The 23652-nt window shown below is 38.9% G+C and overlaps 2 protein-coding genes across 2 annotated transcripts; one reads left to right on the plus strand and one right to left on the minus strand.

Moving 5' to 3' along the window:
- Positions 1–585: 585 nt before the first annotated feature.
- Positions 586–8218, minus strand: LOC311081417 (uncharacterized protein; the record flags this gene model as incomplete). Its single annotated transcript, XM_084111955.1, has 5 exons — positions 586–1439; positions 3156–3467; positions 5935–6749; positions 7777–7909; positions 8125–8218. The coding sequence occupies 5 exons, from the start codon at positions 8216–8218 to the stop codon at positions 1330–1332; spliced, it is 1464 nt and encodes a 487-aa protein (XP_083968081.1). The 3' UTR covers positions 586–1329.
- Positions 8219–10746: 2528 nt separating this feature from the next.
- On the plus strand, positions 10747–16132 carry LOC311080521 (uncharacterized protein). The gene is made up of 4 exons (XM_084110510.1): positions 10747–10848; positions 10927–10981; positions 11321–11470; positions 13258–16132. Exons 1-4 carry the CDS (start codon positions 10762–10764, stop codon positions 15771–15773), a joined length of 2808 nt encoding a protein of 935 aa, XP_083966636.1. The 5' UTR covers positions 10747–10761; the 3' UTR covers positions 15774–16132.
- Positions 16133–23652: the final 7520 nt, after the last annotated feature.

Raw genomic sequence — 23652 nt, forward strand, 5'->3', positions numbered from 1 at the left:
GTGCAATCTTTGTGTGTCCAGAGGCAAATGAGCAATTTATATTAGCATTAAAGATTCCCATAGGAAAAATGTGTTGCTCATCTGTTGTTCAATCTCATCTCTTGAGATCAATTTGAGCTTCTCATATTCATATCATTCTGTGATCATTTGTTTCTGAGTTACTTCTCCTAAGGGTCCCTTAGGAGCAAGACATAAGCTAAAAAGAGACAAGACACCAGTAAGACAAAGGAGGTTAAATTGAGAAAACCATTTGAGCAATACTTGAGAAGTGGGATAAACAGCAGAGATCTCATAATTGTATACCCCTGATCTCAATTATGTCTTGGTTATTTGAAGGAGAATTAAAGAGAATAACATGAGATGAATCTGAGACTTTTATGAGACAAATCTGAGAATTATGAGCCTTAAAAGAGATCTTATTATTGTGTGTCCAACGTCTCTTCCATCTCTTGATTATTTCTCTTTAATGTCTTACTGAAGCTATATATGAGAATGATATCTGAGGTATATTTGAGAAATACAAGAACAAATTGAGAATGCAATTTAAAGATTATCTTTATTAATTAGAAATAACTGTAAAAACAATACTCAATATTGAAAAGTTGAAAACTGTATTTAATTTTGTGTAACACCAGTACAACACAAAAAAGACTGACCAGCAAGTGGAACAACAATTTTAGGCTCACACATGAAAAGTATGGTGGCCTGGAGGTGCAAACCAACATGAAAAGATAACAGGGTTTGGTTAGAATGCTAACTATAGTAAGGCACACTTGTACCAACTCAGCTCACTCCTCAGATGTAGGTGCTAGAGTGTGGGGACATCACTAGTACAGTACAGTACAACACTTCCAGATTGTAAAAATAAAACAGTGACTAGCACATGGAACAATAATGTTTGGCTCACACACACATATGAAAAGTACGGTGGCCTGGAGGTGCAAATTAACATTACAAAATCTGAAACCTTTTTACAGAGCTTGAGACCAATTTAAATTTTAGAAAACATTTTTACATATCATAAAACAAATTACATTACCATAATACATTTACAAGTCCCAAAACAAATTTAAATTTCAGAAAAAAATTTACCAAGAACACACTTTTACAAACACCAAGACAAATTTACAAATATCAACAACCGGAAAGGGAATGTACCAACTCCGGCAGTAGACTACCGTATGTGAATTTGCCATGGTCATTACCGGTCTGGCGGTCCCCTTGCCTACTACTACTAACTATACTAACATATTACCATGAAAATGAATAAGAAAAATAAAAGAGGTAGAGAGAGATAGCAGTCCACATAGGACAGGCTATATCAGTGGCCTACTCCTTGGAGCCTGCTCTGGCCCTACATTTGTTCACAAAGGCTTTCTTGAGCTTGGCCTCCTCAATTGGTTCCCAGTCCGGTAGAGTTGCACATCTCAGGACATAAGCTGTAAGACAAGAGCATTAAAATCTGTCATGAGTAATATGACAAAAAAAATTACCACATAGACCATACAACTGCACTTCAGGTTAAAAGGAAATAACACCGTGAGACGTCCATTTCAGTTCAGAGAATTGCAAATCAGCAAGTAAGATTTTTTGGCCAATCATGAATATAAATAAAACAACAGTGTTATCCTTAAAGGTGCTATAAAGTGATACTGGATAAAACTTCATTTCTGGTTTTAAACTTCTATTCTGACAGTTTAGTCAGACAACTCTGAGATTAGAACAAATAATTTATAAGCATTGCAAGCTGAAGCACAGCATCCTTGAGCATGGATGCAGCAGGTTTGGCATCAGGCTCTGACTCAGTAATTTGTTCCCTGAATGATCTGCTTTGCAAGACATTACAGGGAATGAAGCAGACCCCCTGCAGGGGATCATGAAGACAGAGCTCAAAGGTGGATGCTGGGGAGGAGGTGGGTTTGCAAAACCTAATCAGTCCCTCCAGGATTTCGCGATCGCAACTATTAACGCAAATTAAACAAATCCCTGTGAATTCAGTGCGATTTGCAATTTGGACCAATCACCGCAACGTTTCTGCAACTTTGACCAATCATTGGCAGTCTCCTGCAAAGGGTGTTGTCATACGTCAGCAAACTCACTTCCTTGTTTTGTTCAGAAGACGCCGCAGACATGTATGTGTGCTACCAATGTCTCACATTTGCCTACAAAAATAACAGCAAAAGGCGGTGAAAAACAGTATCCAGGGGGCTATTGCACAAAAGTAGAATTTAACAAATACAGGATAACTGAAAAAGCGAGGCTTGACCAAGTCTAGTATGTGCATCTTGGCTTAGTCACAACTTTAAATAGTAATAGTGCTTAACTGAACATCAATTATGCACCTATTGTATTTTAATACAGGCTGATAACAATAAGATAAAACTACTGCTGAGTGAACAGAAAAGGCCCCAGGATTAATAAATCCTGGCTGTTAGCCTGGTCTGGAGCAGGCTACCTGCACAGAATAAATCTCCATGGTTACTAAGGTGCCTCTGCTTTTGTGCAAACAAGTCAAGACTAAATTCATCCAGGATAACTGGAAAATCCCAGCTTAATCCCTTATCCTAGTTTTGTGCAATACCCCCCAGGTGTTCTTTACGAAAGCGGGGGTAAACTGTTTTGAAAGATGTGCAATATAGTTGTCAAACAAACAGAAATCGACAATTAAAAAACACTTTGCCATGACTAAATATACGCGGAGAATTCATTAGTTGCCAGTTATAATCAAAAAAAAAAAAAAAAAAAAAACTTGATATACTCTGTGTGGAATGAATGTATACATTATACAAGTTTCACTTTTTGAATGGAATTACTGATATAAATCAAATTTTTGATGATATTCTAATTATATGACCAGCACCTGTATATCAATAAAGGAAAAATACAAAAAGCATAATATGAGCACTTTAGGTAAAAATCGATCTACATTTGCAGTTGTAACCTATAAAAGAATTGCAACTTTCATCACAACTTTTTAGAAAACCTGGGGGCAGGCATGTGACTGATCAGCTGATCAGCATGGGCGCAGCTTGAGTTGTCTGCCAGAAGTAGTTTCGCAGACTTCGCATCAATCATTGCTACACTGTCATGATTGGATATAATCATTCCCACTATCCTGGCCTAAAAACACAGAGCCTAATTTTGAAAAAACTTACTTAGGATTCCATCAACTTTTTTACGGTCAAGGACCTGCTTTCCTTCCTTTCCTGAGGGGTTGTTGCCAGGGCGACCAAAGGGCACTGCATTTTGACACTCCTCAACAGTGAAGAAATTATCAAAAAGTGCATGAAACAGACGCATGCAATTTGGTTTTGATGCGTGATTCATGGCAGCCAGGCGGAATGATGAGATGAATATGCCGCTCCCAGGAAACAGCTCCTGCTGGCCTGATGGTGAAGCTGGGCTGCCACAAGATCTCTCTCCAATTAAGTCGCAGAGAGTCTGAAGCTCTCTGACCTGGCCTGGATCTGAAAGGGAAAAATAGTACAAACAATACAGAAGTGAGAAAATACCAAGCTACTCTTTAAAATGGTTAAAGAGCTTTAATGGCAGGCAAGTTTATTTTTGAACATAATTAAAACATGCCTAGATAACCTTGCATAGGCTACAACACCACAAGAAAAAAAAATATTTAGAGAGACACTTTGGAATATGTCTGTGGGAGGTATATAGAATGAACACTTGAGGGATAATTAATAAAACCAAGGCTTGACAAACAAACCATAATTTAAAAAAAAACTCCATTTCATTTTTTTTTCTTGTCATTTTTTGTCAAGCCTTGATTATATTGATTACAGCTGATGTCCTGTGTTAATTCTAAACATCTATCTTCCAATGATGTATACCTGAGTATTCCCCTTTTCCACAGCTGATGGTTATTGCACTTATGGGACCAATAGATGCATATACAGTAGCTTGTTCGTGTGGTGTCATGTCTTTCTACATGGCCTGAAGAATGCCTATAAAAAATAAAGTAAAGAAGAATGCCTATGTAAGGCCAAACATATAGGCATGTTTTAATATGTCCCAAGACTTAAGTAGCCCACCATTAACTAGTGTGTCCCCTACAAAGGCTTTACTTGGGTGGCCCGCCCAAGAAGATGAAACAAGAACTCAAAACTAATACTGCTGCACTTAATTTATATTAATATTGAGGAAAATGGAGTGAAAATGGATTTTACTTAATTGTACCAGTTCAGATTAATTTGATCACCTTTAGCCCATTTACACACTTTCATTAAACTATCACAATAATAATTAATATAATGAATTGTTGTGCTGTTAAATTATGTTCATACTATAATATATTATTGCTACAATAACAATGTTAAGTGTTATTTCTAATTTGCTAACAATATCAAGGATTATGTGCAATAAATAAGCTTAGTTTATAAACCTTCCCATACCAAACAGTGTTATGTGTTCAAGGCCCAATCACTAATATAAGTCAGGCATGAAAACAGGTCAGGGGTAAAAAAATGTGAGAAGGATGCGGCAAAAACCTGTAAGCTGCATTGGCATAGTATTAACAGTGTTTCTCACAGGATTTTTGGATCACTGTGATGAGTGGACCTCTGCCACTCTAGGGGGGTTCGGGGGCATGGTCCCCCGTAAGAAAATGTTGTGCTTTTTAATGTTAAATTCATCAATCTGGTGCAAATTAAACAAAGAAAAATTCAAAAGTCTTTTAGTTACAGTATCTGTCTACATTACTACTACAAGAATAGTTATAATATTAATCCCATGATAGTAATAGCCATATTGTAAAACAAATGCACTGAAAAATAAAGGAAACTTTCATAATTAGTTTTGTACTAATTTCTATACTTGGAAGAGTATATTTCTATACTTCACATTAAAGATGTGATTGGGCTAGCCCAGTGTCAATCAAGAAAAGAACCAGTGGGCCGATGAACTGTGTGTTTCATCGGGTGTCAGAGAAAAAAAAAACGATTTACTACTACTATTTATCACGCATTAAAAATGCTCCAAACAAGTCCTCTGTATGATAATCTGAAACAAGGACTGGTGAGCCATTGTCCTGCTTCACTTCACAGATGCTGAGTGAAAGGAGAATTATAGAATGAAAGGATACTCATTCATTTATATGACACTTTATTCATCAGGAGAACAGCTCGTTCAGCGCGTCATACGTCGTCCTTTCAGTTTCGGTTTTCAATCGATCAAGTTTTCACGTTCTCTCGATAAACCACCCCTTTCAATCCGATCGAAAATATTTGTAATAGAGCTGACACTTTGAGTTTTTAATGGGTTATGTTAAAGCCCTACTTGTTATAAATGTTTTTATGAAATATCTCTAGTGAATGCATTATCATATCACCGTATTATTTACCGCCATGCGAGCCACAAATTAAAGCTTGGCGAGCCACATGAGGCTCGCGAGCCGCGCAATGAATAACACTGCTACTTGTTCCTGCTCACTCAGCGCTCATGGCGCCCGCGCCCGCTCGCGATATTATCTCACCCACTTCTATATCAAAATATAAAAATAATGACATTGGCAACATCACTGTCTGTATCTGACAGGACAGTTAACATTGTAAGCTAACTTACCTCAGGCTTGCTTTCCGACGTGCGGTTTGTTGGGCAGTCCAGTTGTCAGACTCGCGGTAAGACTTTGAAAACATTTCTGCCCTAACGTTACTCTGACTCGTATTGGCTGTCATGTTTCGGCATTAGGAATGATGATTGTTTTTTAAAGCTGCAAAGTTTATGGTAACTTTATAGGGGATAAATGCTGGCCTCGGCCTCAGCCTCAACCACGATCTGCTTCTCTTCGGATCTGCACAAATCACGTAGGTGACCCTTTTAGGTTTTAAAACGGTGAATTTCGCCAAAAGGTGAGGAGTTTTCATGCCTGATAAGTACTGAACAATTACATCACGAATGAATTAGCAATTAGAAATTACTTGCCTATTCTCGAGATGACTTCATCGATCCTTCTCTTTTCCTGTAGGATTCTTTCAAACTCCCCCTTACAATCCTGACATGGTGTCCATGCATTTTCTTGCGGGCTGGCTGCATGGCCTCTGCCAGGTGATGGACCAGAGGTGTTGAGGCTGTACGGTGATGGGCTGGGTGTATGGCCTCCACCAGGTGATGGACCAGAGGTGTTGAGGCTGTACGGTGATGGGCTGGGTGTATGGCCTCCACCAGGTGATGGACCAGAGGTGTTGAGGTTGTACGGTGATGGGCTGGGTGTATGGCCTCCACCAGGTGATGGACCAGAGGTGTTGAGGTCATAAAGTGATGGGCTGGGTGTATGGCCTCCACCAGGTGATGGACCAGAGGTGTTGAGGTTGTACGGTGATGGGCTGGGTGTATGGCCTCCACCAGGTGATGGACCAGAGGTGTTGAGGTCATAAAGTGATGGACTGGGTGTATGGCCTCCACCAGGTGATGGACCAGAGGTGTTGAGGCTGTACGGTGATGGGCTGGGTGTATGGCCTCCACCAGGTGATGGACCAGAGGTGTTGAGGCTGTACGGTGATGGGCTGGCTGCATGGCCTCCACCAGGTGATGGACCAGAGGTGTTGAGGCTGTACGGTGATGGGCTGGGTGTATGGCCTCTGTAGGGTGATGGACCAATGGTGTTGAGGCTGTACGCTGATGGGCTGGGTGCATGGCCTCCACCAGGTGATGGACCAGAGGTGTTGAGGTCATACAGTGATGGGCTGGGTGTATGGCCTCTGTAGGGTGATGGACCAATGGCCCCCCCTTTGGCAGAGCTATAATAAAATTACATGGAACCAGAAATGACATTTCTGTAAACACAAATTGCCCAGAAGAGATTTGATCAATAACTACAAAGAACTGACTGGCATAGACATAAATGAAGGGTAGATGCTGCCTTGACAACTGGGGCGGTCTACTCTTTATGTATATGATGGCCAGTACCAATAATGAAAATAAATGTACTATGACCATATCTGCCATATTTATAATCATTTTATACTTTAAAAAATAAAACATTTCAATACTGGAAATAGCTGATCAACAAGATCACAATATGTTATGACGTGTGAGCTCATAAAAAGATGAACGTAAACGATTCTGATCATTAAGCAAAAATAATAGCAAATAATTTTCATCAGGGCCCACGAGTCATTCACATACTATTTACTGAAATACAGTAATGGGCTCTACGCACAGCTCCACTACTTCCTGAATTTAAGGCAGCTCCTTTGTTTCCTGTCTTACATTATTGGACAAACTGATTAATCCACTTGTGTCTGACCATTGTGACTCAGACACATGTGGATTAATCAGTTTGTCCAATAATGTAAGGCAGGAAATAAAAGAGCAGCCTTAAGTTCAGGAAGTAGTGGAGCTGTGCATAGAGCCTATTCTATTATCATAGATTGGATAACAAAGTTATCCTAATGCTGTTTTTTTTTGGTTTTGAACTTTGCCAAATCTGATCGGATAATGATAAAAAGTGTTGAACTCATGGGCCCAGGCGATTATGTAATAATTATGACAAACCTACCCATAGGGTGGTGGTCCAGCTGTGTTGCGGCCTGTTGCATGTCCCCCGTCAGGTGATGATTCAGCGATGGGATTTTCTCGCCATGCTCAGACAGTTGGCTCCTATCTATTATAATGGTGTCAGAACCTGACGTTATGTCTGATGGCTCATCGCCTTTTAACATATTTAAAAAGGACCCCTGTGGAGTTGGGTGGCCTTTTGGCAGCTTAGCCTGATCTTCCCCTGAAATATATTCAACAGTGGCCTTATAAAATTTACCATCTGACCACTTTGCTAAAACAGGGTCTCCTGATCTAAGATCTTGCAGCTGCACAGGAGCCTCATCTCTTGCCAAAATGTCAGATCCTTTAAAGATTTTGCCGGTATAACCATCCTCCCATCTGACAAATGCAACACACCCTGAGAGAGAGAGAGAGAGAGAGAGAGAGAGAGAGAGAGAGAGAGAGAGAGAGAGAGAGAGAGAGAGAGAGAGAGAGAGAGAGAGAGAGAGAGAGTTTAATTTCTATTTCTATTTGGCCACAACAATTTAGACTGGTATTTTTAGACATTATTTGGACAATAATGTTATGATTATTACCCCCGTATATAACAGAAACTATTACGTTAATACTTACCAGATTGCTCATTTGGGGGAGGGGAGCTCAGGTCCTTCATTTTCTGAGTGGGAACTCGTAGCCTCTTTTTTGCCAGCACTTTGTTTTTCTCCATCCTGTTAATGAAAAAAAAAAAATACATTTTAGATCATTAACACCAAGTATAATATAAATAGACACTATTTTAACCTAATTCACTTAACATCTTTGAGGCAAGAATGGTATCAAAATGAGCAAAAATCAAATTAAATTATTTTCCTAATTGATTGTTAGTTTTATAACCTATAAAACCACCAAGATTAAAAAAATTTAAAGATCATGAACCATGATAACATCCCTATTCTTGGGTGAGCTTTTGCAGAAAATCTGCTCACAACTTACGGACTCGTGACACAATATTTATGAACTTGCAGATCTGAAATTTCAGTGATATTTAGCTAGTGTAGAGCAAAAAAAGGAGTTCATGTTACGCTCGGGACTGGAGCGAATGGAACGAAACAACAGAACGGTATTGCATACTGGGTTTTGTGCGTTGCGGCCCGTTTCATAAGCTCCAGTCCCGAGCGTAACATGAACCCGTCCTAGCAAATTAAGATCTACCGGCCGCAGCTGCCACCAACTCAGCGTGCGACACCATCCTGTTTCTCCCAGTCCGGTCATTAACCCCCTGAGGTCGACGGTGTCGCCGGCGATACCAGCTCGCTTTTTTTTTTATCAGTGTAAAAGAAACTCATGAGCTCAGCTTCCCCAATTAAGATCCAACGATCGCCAGTTCTCAAACTGTTCATTTCAAGGACCCCCAGTTTGATATGCAACGTAGAACTTAACATTAGCCGTTAGCTAACATTAACATTAGCTAACTTAGCCAACCATCCCATTTTCGAAGGGCTGAATACAGTTCGGAGTTTCTTTGTCAATTACATGTTGGACAGACACCTAATCCCCACCTTCCATTATTATGATAATGTCAAAAGAATTTCATTTTTACCTCTTCGGCGTGGCAGGGGAAAAAGCCATCAGGTGCAGGCAGCAGCAGTGGCCAACGCCCTTCTCTCACCCCAGCAAATTACGAATTGGCGCCAAGACCCGCCCTCCAATCTTCTTCTTCTTCTTCTTCTATTTTTATCTGGCGGTTGACAACTTGTTGTTGTATTACCGCCACCGCTGGACTGGAGTATACCCACAGATTATATTTCCTTTATACTATTAAATTCTTTTTAAAAGCCCTGTATTCTTTAAAAAAGATAACAAAAAATGTATTTGTTCAGGTCCTATCCCCTGACCAATCCGCTATCCTAACCTTAACCACTCGAGGTGAAAAGTCTAATCAATCGTGAGCCACGCAATGAGCTGCTTCGTAGGGCGGGTCTTGGCGCTACCGGTCACGTCTCCCGCGCGTGCAACTTTCAGCTTCTTCTTTTTTCGGCGGTTACTGCACTGCCCGCTGTGGAGTGTGGGGCAGAAATGGCTCGAGTTTTGAAGAAACAGCAAAGCTCTCTGTAAAGGATAACGACTAACGGTAAGTAATAGTAGTGGTAGCTGCTAATAGTAATAAGGATTGGTAATAAATAGGATTATTGGAGTAAGTTAACGCCACCGCATTGCGAATGCCACATTCAAGGGGCTACTACCACTAGCTATGCTAAAGTAACTTAGCTACACCTAGCTAATAGGCCTACTGTAAATATTTGTCTACAGAACTCTATAGTCTGGCTATCACCAGACCAAGTTCAAGAATCAAATCGCCGGCAGAGAGGGCAGGGTTTACCCAGACTAGCAGAACTCTATTCTTTATTAAAATAATTACTACTCGCTATATATATCTATGGTTACAAATCTCCTAGACTTCAGACTCTTCAGAAATGTCAAAACATACGAGAAATACAAGTGTGTATTTGTGGAATTATTTGGCAAAACATGTCTTAGTGACATTGAAACTCTGGTATTCATTCAGTGGTGATCATAAGCCTAGCTGTATTTGTTCTTGATCATTTATATTTCATGCTGCTACATAATTAATAGATTATTTATAAAAATAAAAATCAGGAGTTATAATTTACATGAGTTAGTAATACAAATAACTTGCATTAAATTTACATTTTGGTGATCAATTGATCATCAATGATCAATACTTTTGGTACTTAAAGAATATGATGTTAATAATTATTTCTTAGTTTGACTTAAGATTTTGAAATTGTGGTACATAACAGTGCAGTAGCCGAGTATTAATAAAACAGCTCTATATTATTTCTGATACCAGTTATTGCTATTATTGTTAAAATGACCGTAGTCTCCCTGATTCCCTCTGCTGTTCAGTAAACAGAAAATGCTTTTTCGGGATATTCATTTTATCCAATTAGGAGAGAGAATTCATGCAGGATGAAGAATAAACAAGTGAAAGTAGAAGTGATAAAATAAGAGAAACTTTATCTATCGTAGGGGGAAATCAAAATGGAACAAAGAAATTAACAGAAAATTGGAAGTGGAAAATTGACACTTTCTAAGAAATGTATTTCTGTTTACTAAAGAGCTGATTAGATGTAAACCTCTGTTACTGAATAAACGCTTCATCAGAATATAGAGTTTTACTTTTACAAAAAGTTCCACTGTATATTCCATCAACTTGGGTCTGTATTTTTATAGTATTGGAGTGTCAAAATGACCAGACGAAAACCTGGAAAACGATGGAGAAGGACTGGTAATGAAGAAGACCCAAATAAACGACCAAGACGGGCTGCACAATTGGTGAGTAGCCTGGCATAGTTTTGTTGCAGTAAATTTGCAGCAGATAGGATATTTAATGCCTTATTTTCCTCCCTGCAGTCATCCCTCCCTGCAGCCACCAGTGTTCATGTGGAGACTGATCATCAATATTTAGGTAACTTATGAAATGTGTTGGTGTGTGTTTAATGTTCAAAAGCCACACCCAGTCCCATGTGCAGAGGAGAGAGAGATCCTGAACAGAATTAGTTCTGATTAAGAATCACAGGCCCTGTAAATAGATAGATTAGTAGATAGAATGCAGTCTACAGCTGGTCAAACCAAGCATGGCAAAATAGCTTTCTCTTATTCTTCTCTTTTTCTTTTTTTTATCTTTTGAGTTTCTTAAAAGAAGATTTCTGAGAAATCTGAAAAATGTAATTTAAGCAAAATGAGACTCTAATATTGATCTAGAAAAAAGGTGTGAACCACTGATGTGTCCTCTTGTCTGTGTCAGGAGGTAGCAGCAGCGGAACACAGCAGGGGGGGGTGCCTCCTGGAGGAACCCAAAACGCTGCACTTCAAGGGGAACACGCCCAACATCCAGGTGTCCATGCAGGATGTACCGCACTGACTCTCGGACATCAAGTCTCTCACCACCTGCCAGGTACACACACCCTGTCTGTCTGTCTGTCTGTAATGATGTACAGTATATATTTTTTTTCTCACTGAGCAGGGGTCTCATTTATAAAGCGTGCGTACGCACAAAAAAGGCCTTGAAACAGGCGTACGCCACTTTCGACGCATAAGTTGTGATTTATAAAAACAAACTTGACGGGATAATTTGCGCACCTGCACGCAAACTCTGACCCATGCGTACGAACGTTTTGGAGACGGCGCAGTTTGGCGACACCGATGGTGAGCTGGAGTTAAATGTCTTTTTGGTCACTTTTAGGCAGAAAATCAAAGAAAATTATACAGCTACAGAAAGATATAGAATACAGAACAGATACAGAAATATTATTTCACTCACCAAGCATATCACTTCAGTGAGCGTCAGTGAGCACGTTGGGCCGTTTAGTGAAACTGGCGCATAATATAGCTTGACGTAAAACCGTAAATCTTCATTATGAGTAGTAATCATAAATAGGCTACAGTGCATGTTCACAATAACAGTTTAAATAAATAAATTAATAATTTACTAAACTATATGTTTTACTTCTAATATTAAACATTTAGATTGAATATGCCATTCTCATTGGAGTTAAACACTTAAAATAGGCCTACATGAAATCATTACATCGCAAGACAAGTTCATTTGATCTTGGTCTGTAGAGAGAGAAATAATCTGCGAACATAGATTGAAATGCACATAATCTTAGAATAATTTCTTAATGCGCATGTGAACGCCATCAGAGTTTATCACAGGTTCGCATTAAAGTCTGTGTAGAGAGAACGGTGTCGTCTTAGCGGCCCCTAATTTAATAACTAATGAACGTTGCAACGGAAGTGAATTAATCACAACTAACTTTAGCTAGAAGAAGCTAGATAAATAGCTAGATAATACCAAGTATTATCCATTTGTCTCTGTAAAGCTGCTTTGAAACAGCCTACACTGTTAAAAGCGCTATATAAATGAAGATGACTTGACTTGACAAAAATTTAAATATTCAATAAATAGAAATATTTGTTGTGGATGCAATGCTTTTGAACACTTTTCTTCTGGCATGCTGTGCTTTAATGTTTTAACTATAATTGCTTATCATGATAGCTGAATATTAAATGAATAGATGAATAATTGTCTGAGAAAATAGCTTCGTGCAAATAATGCACAACATGGTCTAAATCTGTTTCAATTAAAAATACGATTTAGCCCGTGGAAAAGATTGAGAAAAATAAATGTATTTTACACTATTTCATTTATTTATTTAAAAAAAAAGGCAAACTAAATTATTTTTATTAATGTGACGTGACGCACATCCATATTTCATATTGACTAATGTCTTGTAGGCTACCTACCGGTAAACATGTTAGATGAGCACGTGGATGAATAATCATATGCAAATGATATGCAGATGAGGATATGCATAGTAAAACTAGGCATTGTAAGCTCCTTATATGGTTATTTCGGGGAGGAGACGCATGTGTGCACAATCTTCCGCTGACTCTGGCTGACTGGGATTTATAAAGTGAATGTTGCGCAGGTTCTGGCGTACGCACGGTTTTATAAGTCTGAATATTTTTTTGCGCACGCCATTTTTGGCTTTCGGGCGCATGTACACTTTTAGTAAGGATCCTACGCACAGTTTTATAAATGAGGCCCCAGATCCTGCTAAAATATGACACAATAATCTGAGTGTAAGAAAGTGATATACAGGTTGAGACGATATAGGTTTTGTGTTGTGACAAGATGTTTTTTGACCCTTAATGATTTTTATTCTATTTTATTACCAGCACTAGGTAGCGTGGCACAAGAGAGTATTTCAACTGTTAACTCTATCGAAGACAATGAAGAACCATCTTCCAGATCAGCCTTCAGCGATCCTCCTGATGACCTAACAACTGAACTACATGGCAATGCTGAGTATGATCCATCTCAATTATTTGAGGAAGCTCTCCCTGATGTGGGGGATTGGACATATGATGATGGACATTTGTTCAATGAGGGATTTGAAGAGGGTTTGAGTGAGGACTGTGCAGAAGAGTCAAATTTCAAGGACACAACACACAAACCATTATATGACAATGCATCAATAACTGTTGCAGAAAGCCTTCTGATCATCATGGCTTACGTAAACTGTCATAAAGTAACTGATAAGGCCCTTAGTGATTTGCTTAAAATGTTTAAGTTGATTTGTCCTGATAGTCTGAATACAGACTGCTTAAACAGTGTACAGAAGTTAAAAGACTTTTTTTTCTCACATGCTGCATCATCTCCTATTGTATTGCATAAATATTGCAGTACTTGTTTTGGCTCATTAGAAGGTGAACAATTACAATGTCTATCTTGTGGGACCAGTGTGTCAGAAGAAAGATCCTCATCCTTCATAGAGGTTCCAATTGATGCTCAAATAAGGTCATTGTTTCTCAAGCCAGGTTTTCAGGAGAAACTTAACTTTAGATTAAGCAGGAAGAAGACAGATCCTAACAACATTGAAGATATATATGATGCAGAAATTTACAAACAGCTTGTAGATGGGGGTGGTCCTCTTAGTGACCCTAAAAACATCTCACTTACTTGGAACACAGATGGGGTACCTATTTTTAAATCGTCCAAGTTTTCAGTGTGGCCTTTTTATTGTATCATCAATGAACTGAGTTTCATGGAACGTACAAAAAGAGAGAATATGATATTTGCTGGACTTTGGTATGGGGACTCAAAACCATCCATGGGTACATTCCTTAGACCACTAGGTGACACACTGAGTAAACTTGCAGATGATGGAATTCTTGTGCAACCTGCAGAGTTGACATCTGAACCTTTTGTGTGTAAAGTGCTCACCATTGCTGGAACATGCGACTTACCTGCTAAAGCATTAGTCCTTAATTCAGTGCAATACAATGGGAAATTTGGATGTCATAAATGTGAGCAGCCAGGAGAGACTGTAAAGACAGGGGAAAGGGGACATGTTCATGCATTTCCATACCAACATAGAGATCCAAAAGGCCCACTGCGCACAAATGAAAAGTTTGCTCTTGATATGAAAATCGCAAGTGAGACCAAAACCCCCGTTAAAGGGGTGAAGGGTCCCTGTTGGCTTAGCAAACTTAAATGTTATAACCTTATCAAAGGCACTGCCATAGATTACATGCACTCAGTCCTTCTTGGAGTAATGCGCCTTCTGATGGTTCTGTGGTTTTCTCCAGAGTTTTCTCGTCAGCCCTTCAGCATGGCAAAAAATGCAAAGGAAATTGACAGGCGATTTCAGGATATCTCTCCTCCATCCTCCACTCGATATCCTCGATTAGTGACATCTCACAGAATGTTTTTTAAAGCATCAGAATATCGGGATATTTTGATCTTCTATGGACCTGTTGTTTTCCGTGGAATTCTTGCAACACTGTACTACAAGCACTTCCTTCTACTAAGTGAAGCCATTTTCATTTTGTTGATGGAATCCATATCAGTTGAACAGATTGATCATGCAGAGAAACTACTGTGGAACTTTTGTTCCCAAATGGCTAATCTATATGGTGAGCGGTACGAAACTGCAAATGTACACCTTCTTGTGCACCTAGCAGACAGTGTGAAGGCCCTTGGTCCATTATGGACTCATTCGTGTTTCCATTTTGAGGACAAGAATGGCTATTTGTTAAGGCTCATACATGGCACTCAAAATATACCTATGCAGATGATCCATGCAGTCAAACTTGTGCAGTCTATTCCTGTTATTTCACAAACCATAAAACCAGGGAATGCCATAGCTGAATTTTACACACGGATGACTAAAGATGATAGTTTCTGTCAGGAAAACAATGATTTGTCTAGGACCAAACTATATGGAGCATCTAGTGATCTTCAACTGGACACAGTTCAACTCTCTACATTGGAAAGACATACTGGTCATTGCATCAGTTCTAAAACAGTAAGGATCTTTCACAGGGCACAAGTTAAGAGAAATTATCTCACATCAAAACACTATGGGAAAGGCAATAGAAGAAACAATTTTACAGTCGTTTTTTCTAGTGATGGACAAAGAAAGTATGGACAGATTGAGTACTTCTTTACCTCAGAACATTCATTTGCCAAATGGGCCCTTGTTCATGAATTCAAAGTTGCTGGTTTTTCTTTGCTGCATGATAGTGTAACAAATGGTACATGCAGTCATGTTGTTCCCCTATTGGAAACCTCTGTTAATACAGTAGTTTCCTTGGATCATTTATTGGGTAAAGTTGTTTTCTTTGACTTGACATCTATGCCTGGCATTGCTTTTGCAGCTAATTTCCCAAACACACTTGAAAAGTTTTAACCCCTTAATATTGGGTTTATACTGGATGCAACAGTGGGTCATGGTCAGGGTGTGTGGTGGCAAGATGAATTGCCTCTATTGTATTATCAGGGTGCTTGAATGAATTGAATTAAAACAGCATGTGCTCTATTATGTGTTACACACTCTTTTACTGCTCTATACAATAGAGCGTTGCTGTGAATTCTGTCAAAACAGCACAATGTCAACATTTAGAAAGTTCACAAAGGTGTCTTTTGAGCACATCATGGCTTATGTTTTGATGGGTTACGTTTTGGAACTCAAAATTGTAATTAATGAATTGTATGGCTTGTGTCAGAAATAAACACATTTTGTAAATTGAACATTATTTAAACCATCTCAAATTATTTGCCTGAATTGATTACTTCTTTTCTTAAATTTTGCCTTGAGATAAATTGAGATATGATTGAGCTATAATATTAAATAATGTCTCATATTGAGACTAATTTGAGAGCTTGCACTACTCTATTTTTTCTTTTTTGCTGAAACACTAGAAAGAGACAACTGTAAGAGAATCTGAGAACTCAAATAGTGAGCAGTACGAGACATATTTCTCACTGAGATATAACTGAGATCAAATTGAGACATATTTGAAAGCGGCACAGTATGTCTCATTTTTCTCTTAGTTGAGATCAGGAAAAGAGACAGCTGTGAGAGAATTTAGAGAACTTGCACTGTGCTCAATGTGAGACTTAATTCTCAGGAGAGACATTTGAGAAGAATGAGAAAACCACTTTGGTCTCAATTAGTGCTCATTTATATCTAGGAGATGTAAATGTGACATAAAGGAGATCTCATCTTCAATTTTGCTTTGCTATGGGTTGGTTTCAGCATGGTTTCAGCAACTTGTTTCTTTCCTGAGTTAATCAATGTTTTTGGCACTAATCTACGGTGGCCGAGAGGTGCAAAACAAATCACAATTACAAAAACAAATCACAATTACAAAAACAAAATAACAATTCAGAAAACAAAATAACAATTCAGAAAACACAGCGACAACTTAGAAAACAAAATAACAATTCAGAAAACACAACGACAATTCAGAAAACACAACAACAATTCAGAAAACACAACGACATTTCAGAAAACACAACGACAATTCATACAAAACGGAAAAGGTAGGTATATTTTGAGAATGACGTACTTATCACTGATTGGACGAGACACCTGTCAATCAAGAAATTTGTGATCAACTTTGTTTTGCTATGCGAAAATAGAACACATTAAACTTTACTTTGAAGAAGGACATTCATGTGCCGTGATTGTGGACATGCTGGCGACATACCACATAATATTTACTATATTAATAGTGTGTCATGAGTTTAGTATGCCTGAGCACATGGTTAGCATGAGTGTTTCGCGATTATTCATCTGGTCATTATGTCGATGTTATTTGAGTGTATGAGAGTACATGATGTTGTTTCAGTCTTATTTTGTTTGTAAAAAGCATGAGATTAGAGTGTTACTACCAGCTGCCACACGTCATTTTGGGGCTAGCTAGAGCATGAGAACTGCACAGAGAGAGTGTTAAATAGCTTGTTGATTATATTTTTCCATCTAGTGTGATGGAATGTTTAAAGTCACTTATGTCTACAACGGTCATTACTGTAAAACAAAGTGATATACATGTTGAGAATGTATGTTTTGAGCTTTTGTTATGCATATTCTCTTATGCTTCATTCTGAGTAAATACACCAACAAAGAAGCCATCACTGCAATGCTCTCTTTTATTTCATTTTTCGACATACCACGACATTAAAAACTGCGTCGACCAGGACAGTTGTTCGGCTACCGGACAATGTGGTTAAGTTAGTAGCCTACTTCTGCAGAAGTTGCGTGTTAAACGTGATGACATATGCGGCTGCTGTAAGAACTCAACCCACCAGGGACAGAACAAGGACACGTCGTAGATTCGTTAGGCGTACCTATCACTCCATGGGACCGAACTTTGCTCCATGGCACGTTGGGTACGATTTGTTTCTACCGGTACTTCCAGACAGTATCGCTCGATTCCGGTTCTGGCTAAATACTGATAATAACCAAAATCACAAACACATATGCAATCTAAATCTAAAATTATATTACATAGCTAACTATGGTTAAGACATTAAAAAATAATACAAATATAGCCTGTATTACTATATTACTGTATATTATCTGTATTAGGCTACATAATCAGCAATCAATTGACATTTGACTGTTCACACTGAACATAAATACCATGTTAAAAAATATATTAATGTTTCTGAGTGAAAATGACCGCCGCTTAAATATTCTTATTATGACCGCCGCTAGCGTAGCTAGTGAAAGCGGTCATACAGGGATTGTCAAAGTTTTTTTTTTTTTTTTTTTTCCCGTCACCTTACTGAATTTTTCGTCAACGATACCAGGGACACCGAAACACCGGGGAACATGAAATTTGGTGGGCATGTAGCCCCACTAGACTTTTACGGGAAAATTTCGTTTGGTCCCCGGGGGCCACTCCCCCCCCGCGCTGGGCCCCCCTAAACCAAAAAAATGCAGTTTTTCCTAAATAACTACCTGAACCGTGGCACCGAGGATGAAGAATTTTTTATGGTATGTTGGTCTACTAGACTTTTACGGAAAAATTTCGTTTGGTCCCCGGGGGCCACTTCCTCCCCCGCGCTGGGGCCCCCGTGAATTTTTCATCAACGATACCAGGGACACCGAAACACCGGGGAACATGAAATTTGGTGGGCATGTAGCCCCACTAGACTTGTACGCAAAAATTTCGTTTGGTCCCCGGGGGCCACTCCCCCCCCGCGCTGGGCCCCCCCAAACCCAAAAAATGCAGTTTTTCCTAAATAACTACCTGAACCGTGGCACCGAGGATGAAGAATTGTTTATTGTATGTTGGTCTACTAGACTTTTATGGAAAAATTTCGTTTGGTCCCCGGGGGCCACTCCCCCCCCCGTGCTGGGGCCCCCGTGAATTTTTCGTCAACGATACCAGGGACACCGAAACACCGGGGAACATGAAATTTGGTGGGCATGTAGCCCCACTAGACTTTTACGGAAAAATTTAGTTTGGTTCCCGGGGGCCACTCCCCCCCCGCGCTGGGCCCCCCCAAACCCAAAAATGCAGTTTTTCCTAAATAACTACCTGAACCGTGGCACCGAGGATGAAGAAATTTGTATGGTATGTTGCTCTTAAGGGCCCACATCAACCTACCCCATAATCACTCATTTGTGATTTGCGCCCCTCCCATAAAAAATGAAAATGCAATATTATTCTGCTTTAATCGCCCCTATCTTCAGTTGAGATGTTCAGAACTGCACCATATTTCATGTGTATGATTAACTTGATATCCTCTGGGGGTATGCTAAGTTTCGTAGAATTTCATCCATGGGGGGGTATAAAATAAATTCATTTATGTGCACATTTAGTGACTGTACACTCATCGGATGGTGGTGTTGAGCGAAGGGTTGCTGGTTTAGGATGATACTGTCACTAAGGTTGCCAACTGTCCCGAATTAGGCGGGACGATCCCGTATTTTGGGCCTAATTTATTTGTCTCGTGCGTGACCTCCCGTGTCCCGTTTTTTGACAAGCTGATAAACTACTGACTGACACAACAGCAACAGCAGCAGTGCTGACCACGGCACTTGAGAATGATCACCGACACCTGTCATCATCCAATCACAGCTTTTTTTAATCAATGTTTTGAGACAAATCATTGTTTGATTTGCGAACATCCTCTGCCGTCTGGTCGCTTCCGCTTCAAGCCGGACTTGTCTTGCGCTAATGGTAATTTCCTTTCACTGTCCACGTTTTGATTTCGGCTAATCAATTTTGGCGAATGCAAACAACGTGATTATTGTTCATGAGTCTAACATCCAGCTACGCAAGAAAACATGTAATCTACCTGAGGGAATAATATGCTCAAAAAACATTTCTGATTATTATTAATGTTTTAAAGCTTTTAGAAAGTACATAGAAAGCTTTTGTAACATTATCTTAACTGTCACTTTTGATTAATGTAATGCATCCTTGCTGAATAAAAGTAGGCAATTACTTTCTTTATTTTTTTTCCCAAAAAATAATCTTACTAACCCCAAACTTTTGAACTGTAAGCCTAGTGTATAATGTTAAAAAAGCTTTCTATTTTAGATAAATGCTGTTATTTTGAACTATGGTTTGTTTGTAAAGTGACTTTTTTCATGTATGACATTAAAATTATTTTTAGAATTAAATACATAAATAGGTTAAGCAATACAAATGTGTTTATGTCTGATAACCTTTTAAACACAAACTTAACTGCAGACACTGAAATGACGTAAACTGTGTGATACAGTACAAATATTTTGAGTGTCCCTCATTTTCCTATAAATAACCACAATTGTCCCGCATTTTCCTTTTCTGAAGTTGGCAACCCTAACTGTCACACACACACATGCAGGAATACAAACAAATGCAAGCATGCACACACACTGACATCCACACGCACAGACACACACCCATACACACACATACAAATCCACATGCACAGACACACACACACACAAACACACACGCGCACACACATGTACGCACGCATACATACACGCACAGACACACACACACACACACACACACACACACACACACACACACACACACACACACACACACACACACACACACACACACACATGCACATACTACTACTTTTTTTAGGTATATACATAAACACGCAATACAGCCAAATTGCTCCACGTCATTTATTTTTGTGGAAAGCCAGTGCAGGCCTGAGCGGCGGTCATATTTTGTACCGCCATGCGGTACATCTAGTTACACAAAGCAATTACAGCAATGCATACAAACGACATAAAATGAGATGATAAACGATTTTTTGTATAACCTTAAAGAGCATTTGCAATAGCATTTGAATTACTTCCGTACATTTTTAAAAATTAAGCAAAAATTCCTTACTGTGAATATAATAATAAATACCTTTCTTAACCACAAAGGTTTTCCTGTCAATCTTTGACACCACTTCACCACACTAACCACCTAAAAAAATTATATATACATACATTTAAAAAATAAATAAACAAAACCACAGCACTAACACGAAAATATAATTATAGCATTCAACAACAGTCCATTCATATACTTGTCAAATTCATGTCCACCAAAGAAAGTCAATCACAGTAAATACAGACCACAGATGAAACAGGAACGTCAATCACGGTGCATGGACCACACATGCAATAAAAAATAAATAAATGCTGATGCACAAAATTCAAACTGGGTTGCAATTTGCTATTGCAAATGCTCTTTAAGGTTATACCAAAAATCGTAACACCGTAAAACTCTGTGCCTTTTTTTAAATTCCCGCCCCCACCTGCGCTACGTAGCTAGGAAGAAATCTCGTTTCACAATGCATGCAAGCTTAGCTAGCTTCACATCAACGTAACAACACTACAAATCTACAGTGATCAAAGCTCAGCTGGCGCCGGATCGGTAGTACACACTAGAAACGTTCATCATGGCATCGACATCAAGGCTACACATAATATAAGCGGGCATTTATTTTTAAAAGACAACTATAAATTTGTTTTTAATTTAAACTTCTTGCTCTTGAATTAATGTTACATTTCGCATGTAAAGTTTAAAAACAAACATACCTAAGAAAAAGGCTCCGATCATGTTGTTTCATTCACACTTCGACAAAACAAAACGGCAATCTTTCTCGGGATAAAATAAAATAAAACACACACTCTAGAAAGTTTAAGTGACTAACGATGGTTTCGGGAAACACAGACTCGTTGAACTATGCTGATAATGACAGAACTTGCGAACATAGTTGGTTAACAATGCTTTCGGGAAACGCACTCCTGCAGGGCAACCGGCAGATTACACATTTATCTGCAACATATAATAACTTGCTGACGTGTATTGGGCATTTCATGCGGACCTCCTTCCTTGATCTTTGAACACCCCTGGAGGATGCAGTTAGTTTGGTAGCAATGTCCTCCCAGATGTTTTGTTTTACCTTATTTGTATGGTGTCCTTTAAATCTGTTAAACATAACATCTTTGTTTTGCTCTATCTCCTCTAAAAGGACATTAATTTCATATTTTTGAAAGGTATCTTTTCTTTTTTTTGTCAGTGCCTCCGCCTGTAGGTTTGTATTGATCCATGAGAGTAGTTTGATTTCTAACATTATTCTCTCAACAGACATTTACATCAATAGTCTGGCGTTATAATTTATTTGCTTTTGGTGTACTGTGGAGTGGGTAAAACTGTTTTTAATGGCAGGCTAGCAGATACCGTTGACTCGCGCTAGCCTAGCACCAGCGAACTATGCAACTGAAAGGACTGGATGAAAAATGTTGAAAACTGTCTCCACTGATAAATAACACCCAGGCTAACTTGGAAATGAAGTCCGATGTCCAAAATCCTGAACCACCCCTTTAAACGTTCCGAATACGATTCCATATAAGGTTATATTTCAGAACTTCGCGAAAGGACAGCGACTCTTAAGTAGCACGTAGAACGCATTCTCGCGCGTTCATGTTAAATGCATTTTTAAGAAATGCGCGTGGAATTGCAGTGAGCGTTCGCAACCTTGCACGTAGAGAGCGCCCTTAAGAGCTAAGATACATCGTTATCGGGAAACAGGTTTTATCGTAGTTTTTGTCCAACCATTGACTTGTATTGGATGTGCTGTGAGGTACGGTATTACTCCGCCGGAAGTGGGGTTGTTTGTATTCTTTCTGTAGGAGTGTCTATTATTCAAGCTCTCAATGGAAGAATGTACGGGTGTGAGGCGTTTGGAAAAATAGGTCCACAGTTTTACAACGAATGATAAAACACCTGTTGGAAAGCATCTTTTGCAGCAATTTTTGTGTGAGCATATCAGTGAACACCCCTGACCACTCGGTGAGTTTCACGTCTTTGTAAACGAAAGTTTAATGCGTTTTAGGAAGGATTGTTCCAGTGCACATATGCAGCCATTCTGGAGGTGGGGGGGGAAGCGAAAGAAACCTAAAATTCTCGGGACAGCAGCATGTGTCCAAATTTTAATCTTAACCGTTCTATTTCATCAGAAACGATCTGTAAACAGGGCTTTAAGTGTAAAATACCGAACTTGTCCTTTAAGTGTTGTTGATTGTGTTTTGTGCTTTTTTTATATAAAGTATTTATCTTTAATAAAATGTATATATTTTTTGTATCCACGTCTCCTGCCACTTTACTGTGAACGAATCTGTGTTGCCTTAAATCAGAAATTCCATTGTATTGTCCCTGGCAAGATTCCAGGGTGGCGTAGTCGCTAGCTGATCACCTCCAAATCCCTCTGTGTATCGCCACATAAAGATACCATAAACCCACAACCACAAATGAAAACATAAATACACAAGCAAAACAAACCATTTATTTACATAAATTATAAATACAAAACATTCAGTACATTCACTGCATGTCCCTTTTAAAAACCCAACTTGAAAAAGTAATAATTGTCCACAGAAAAAGTATACAATAAACCATGACAACAACAACAAACAAAAATAAATAAATGATAAAAACACATAGGCATCCATTACTATTGGCTTAGCTTCATGTATTAATTAACTATTGATCACATGATAACAACATTACAAGTAAATTAACACCATAAAAGTCCATAAAACAGGGCATTGTAAATAAAACATAACAAGACCAAACGAAATATATTAAATAAGAGTCCTGGCTGAATATAACCCATTAGTATGATTTAACACCAGAAAAAAAAAAAAGAGGAAAAATATCTACTTGGGTCTGACCTCTAGCCTGGCAAGCCAGACCTACATCAAGAGGTGTGTTCGACATTGGCTGCGGCTGGATGTAACCGATCGGCGAGAGTAGCCGCGTGCA

Source organism: Abramis brama, assembly GCF_963993115.1.
Source record: "Abramis brama genome assembly, chromosome: 4".
NCBI classification, from domain to species: Eukaryota; Metazoa; Chordata; class Actinopteri; order Cypriniformes; family Leuciscidae; genus Abramis; species Abramis brama.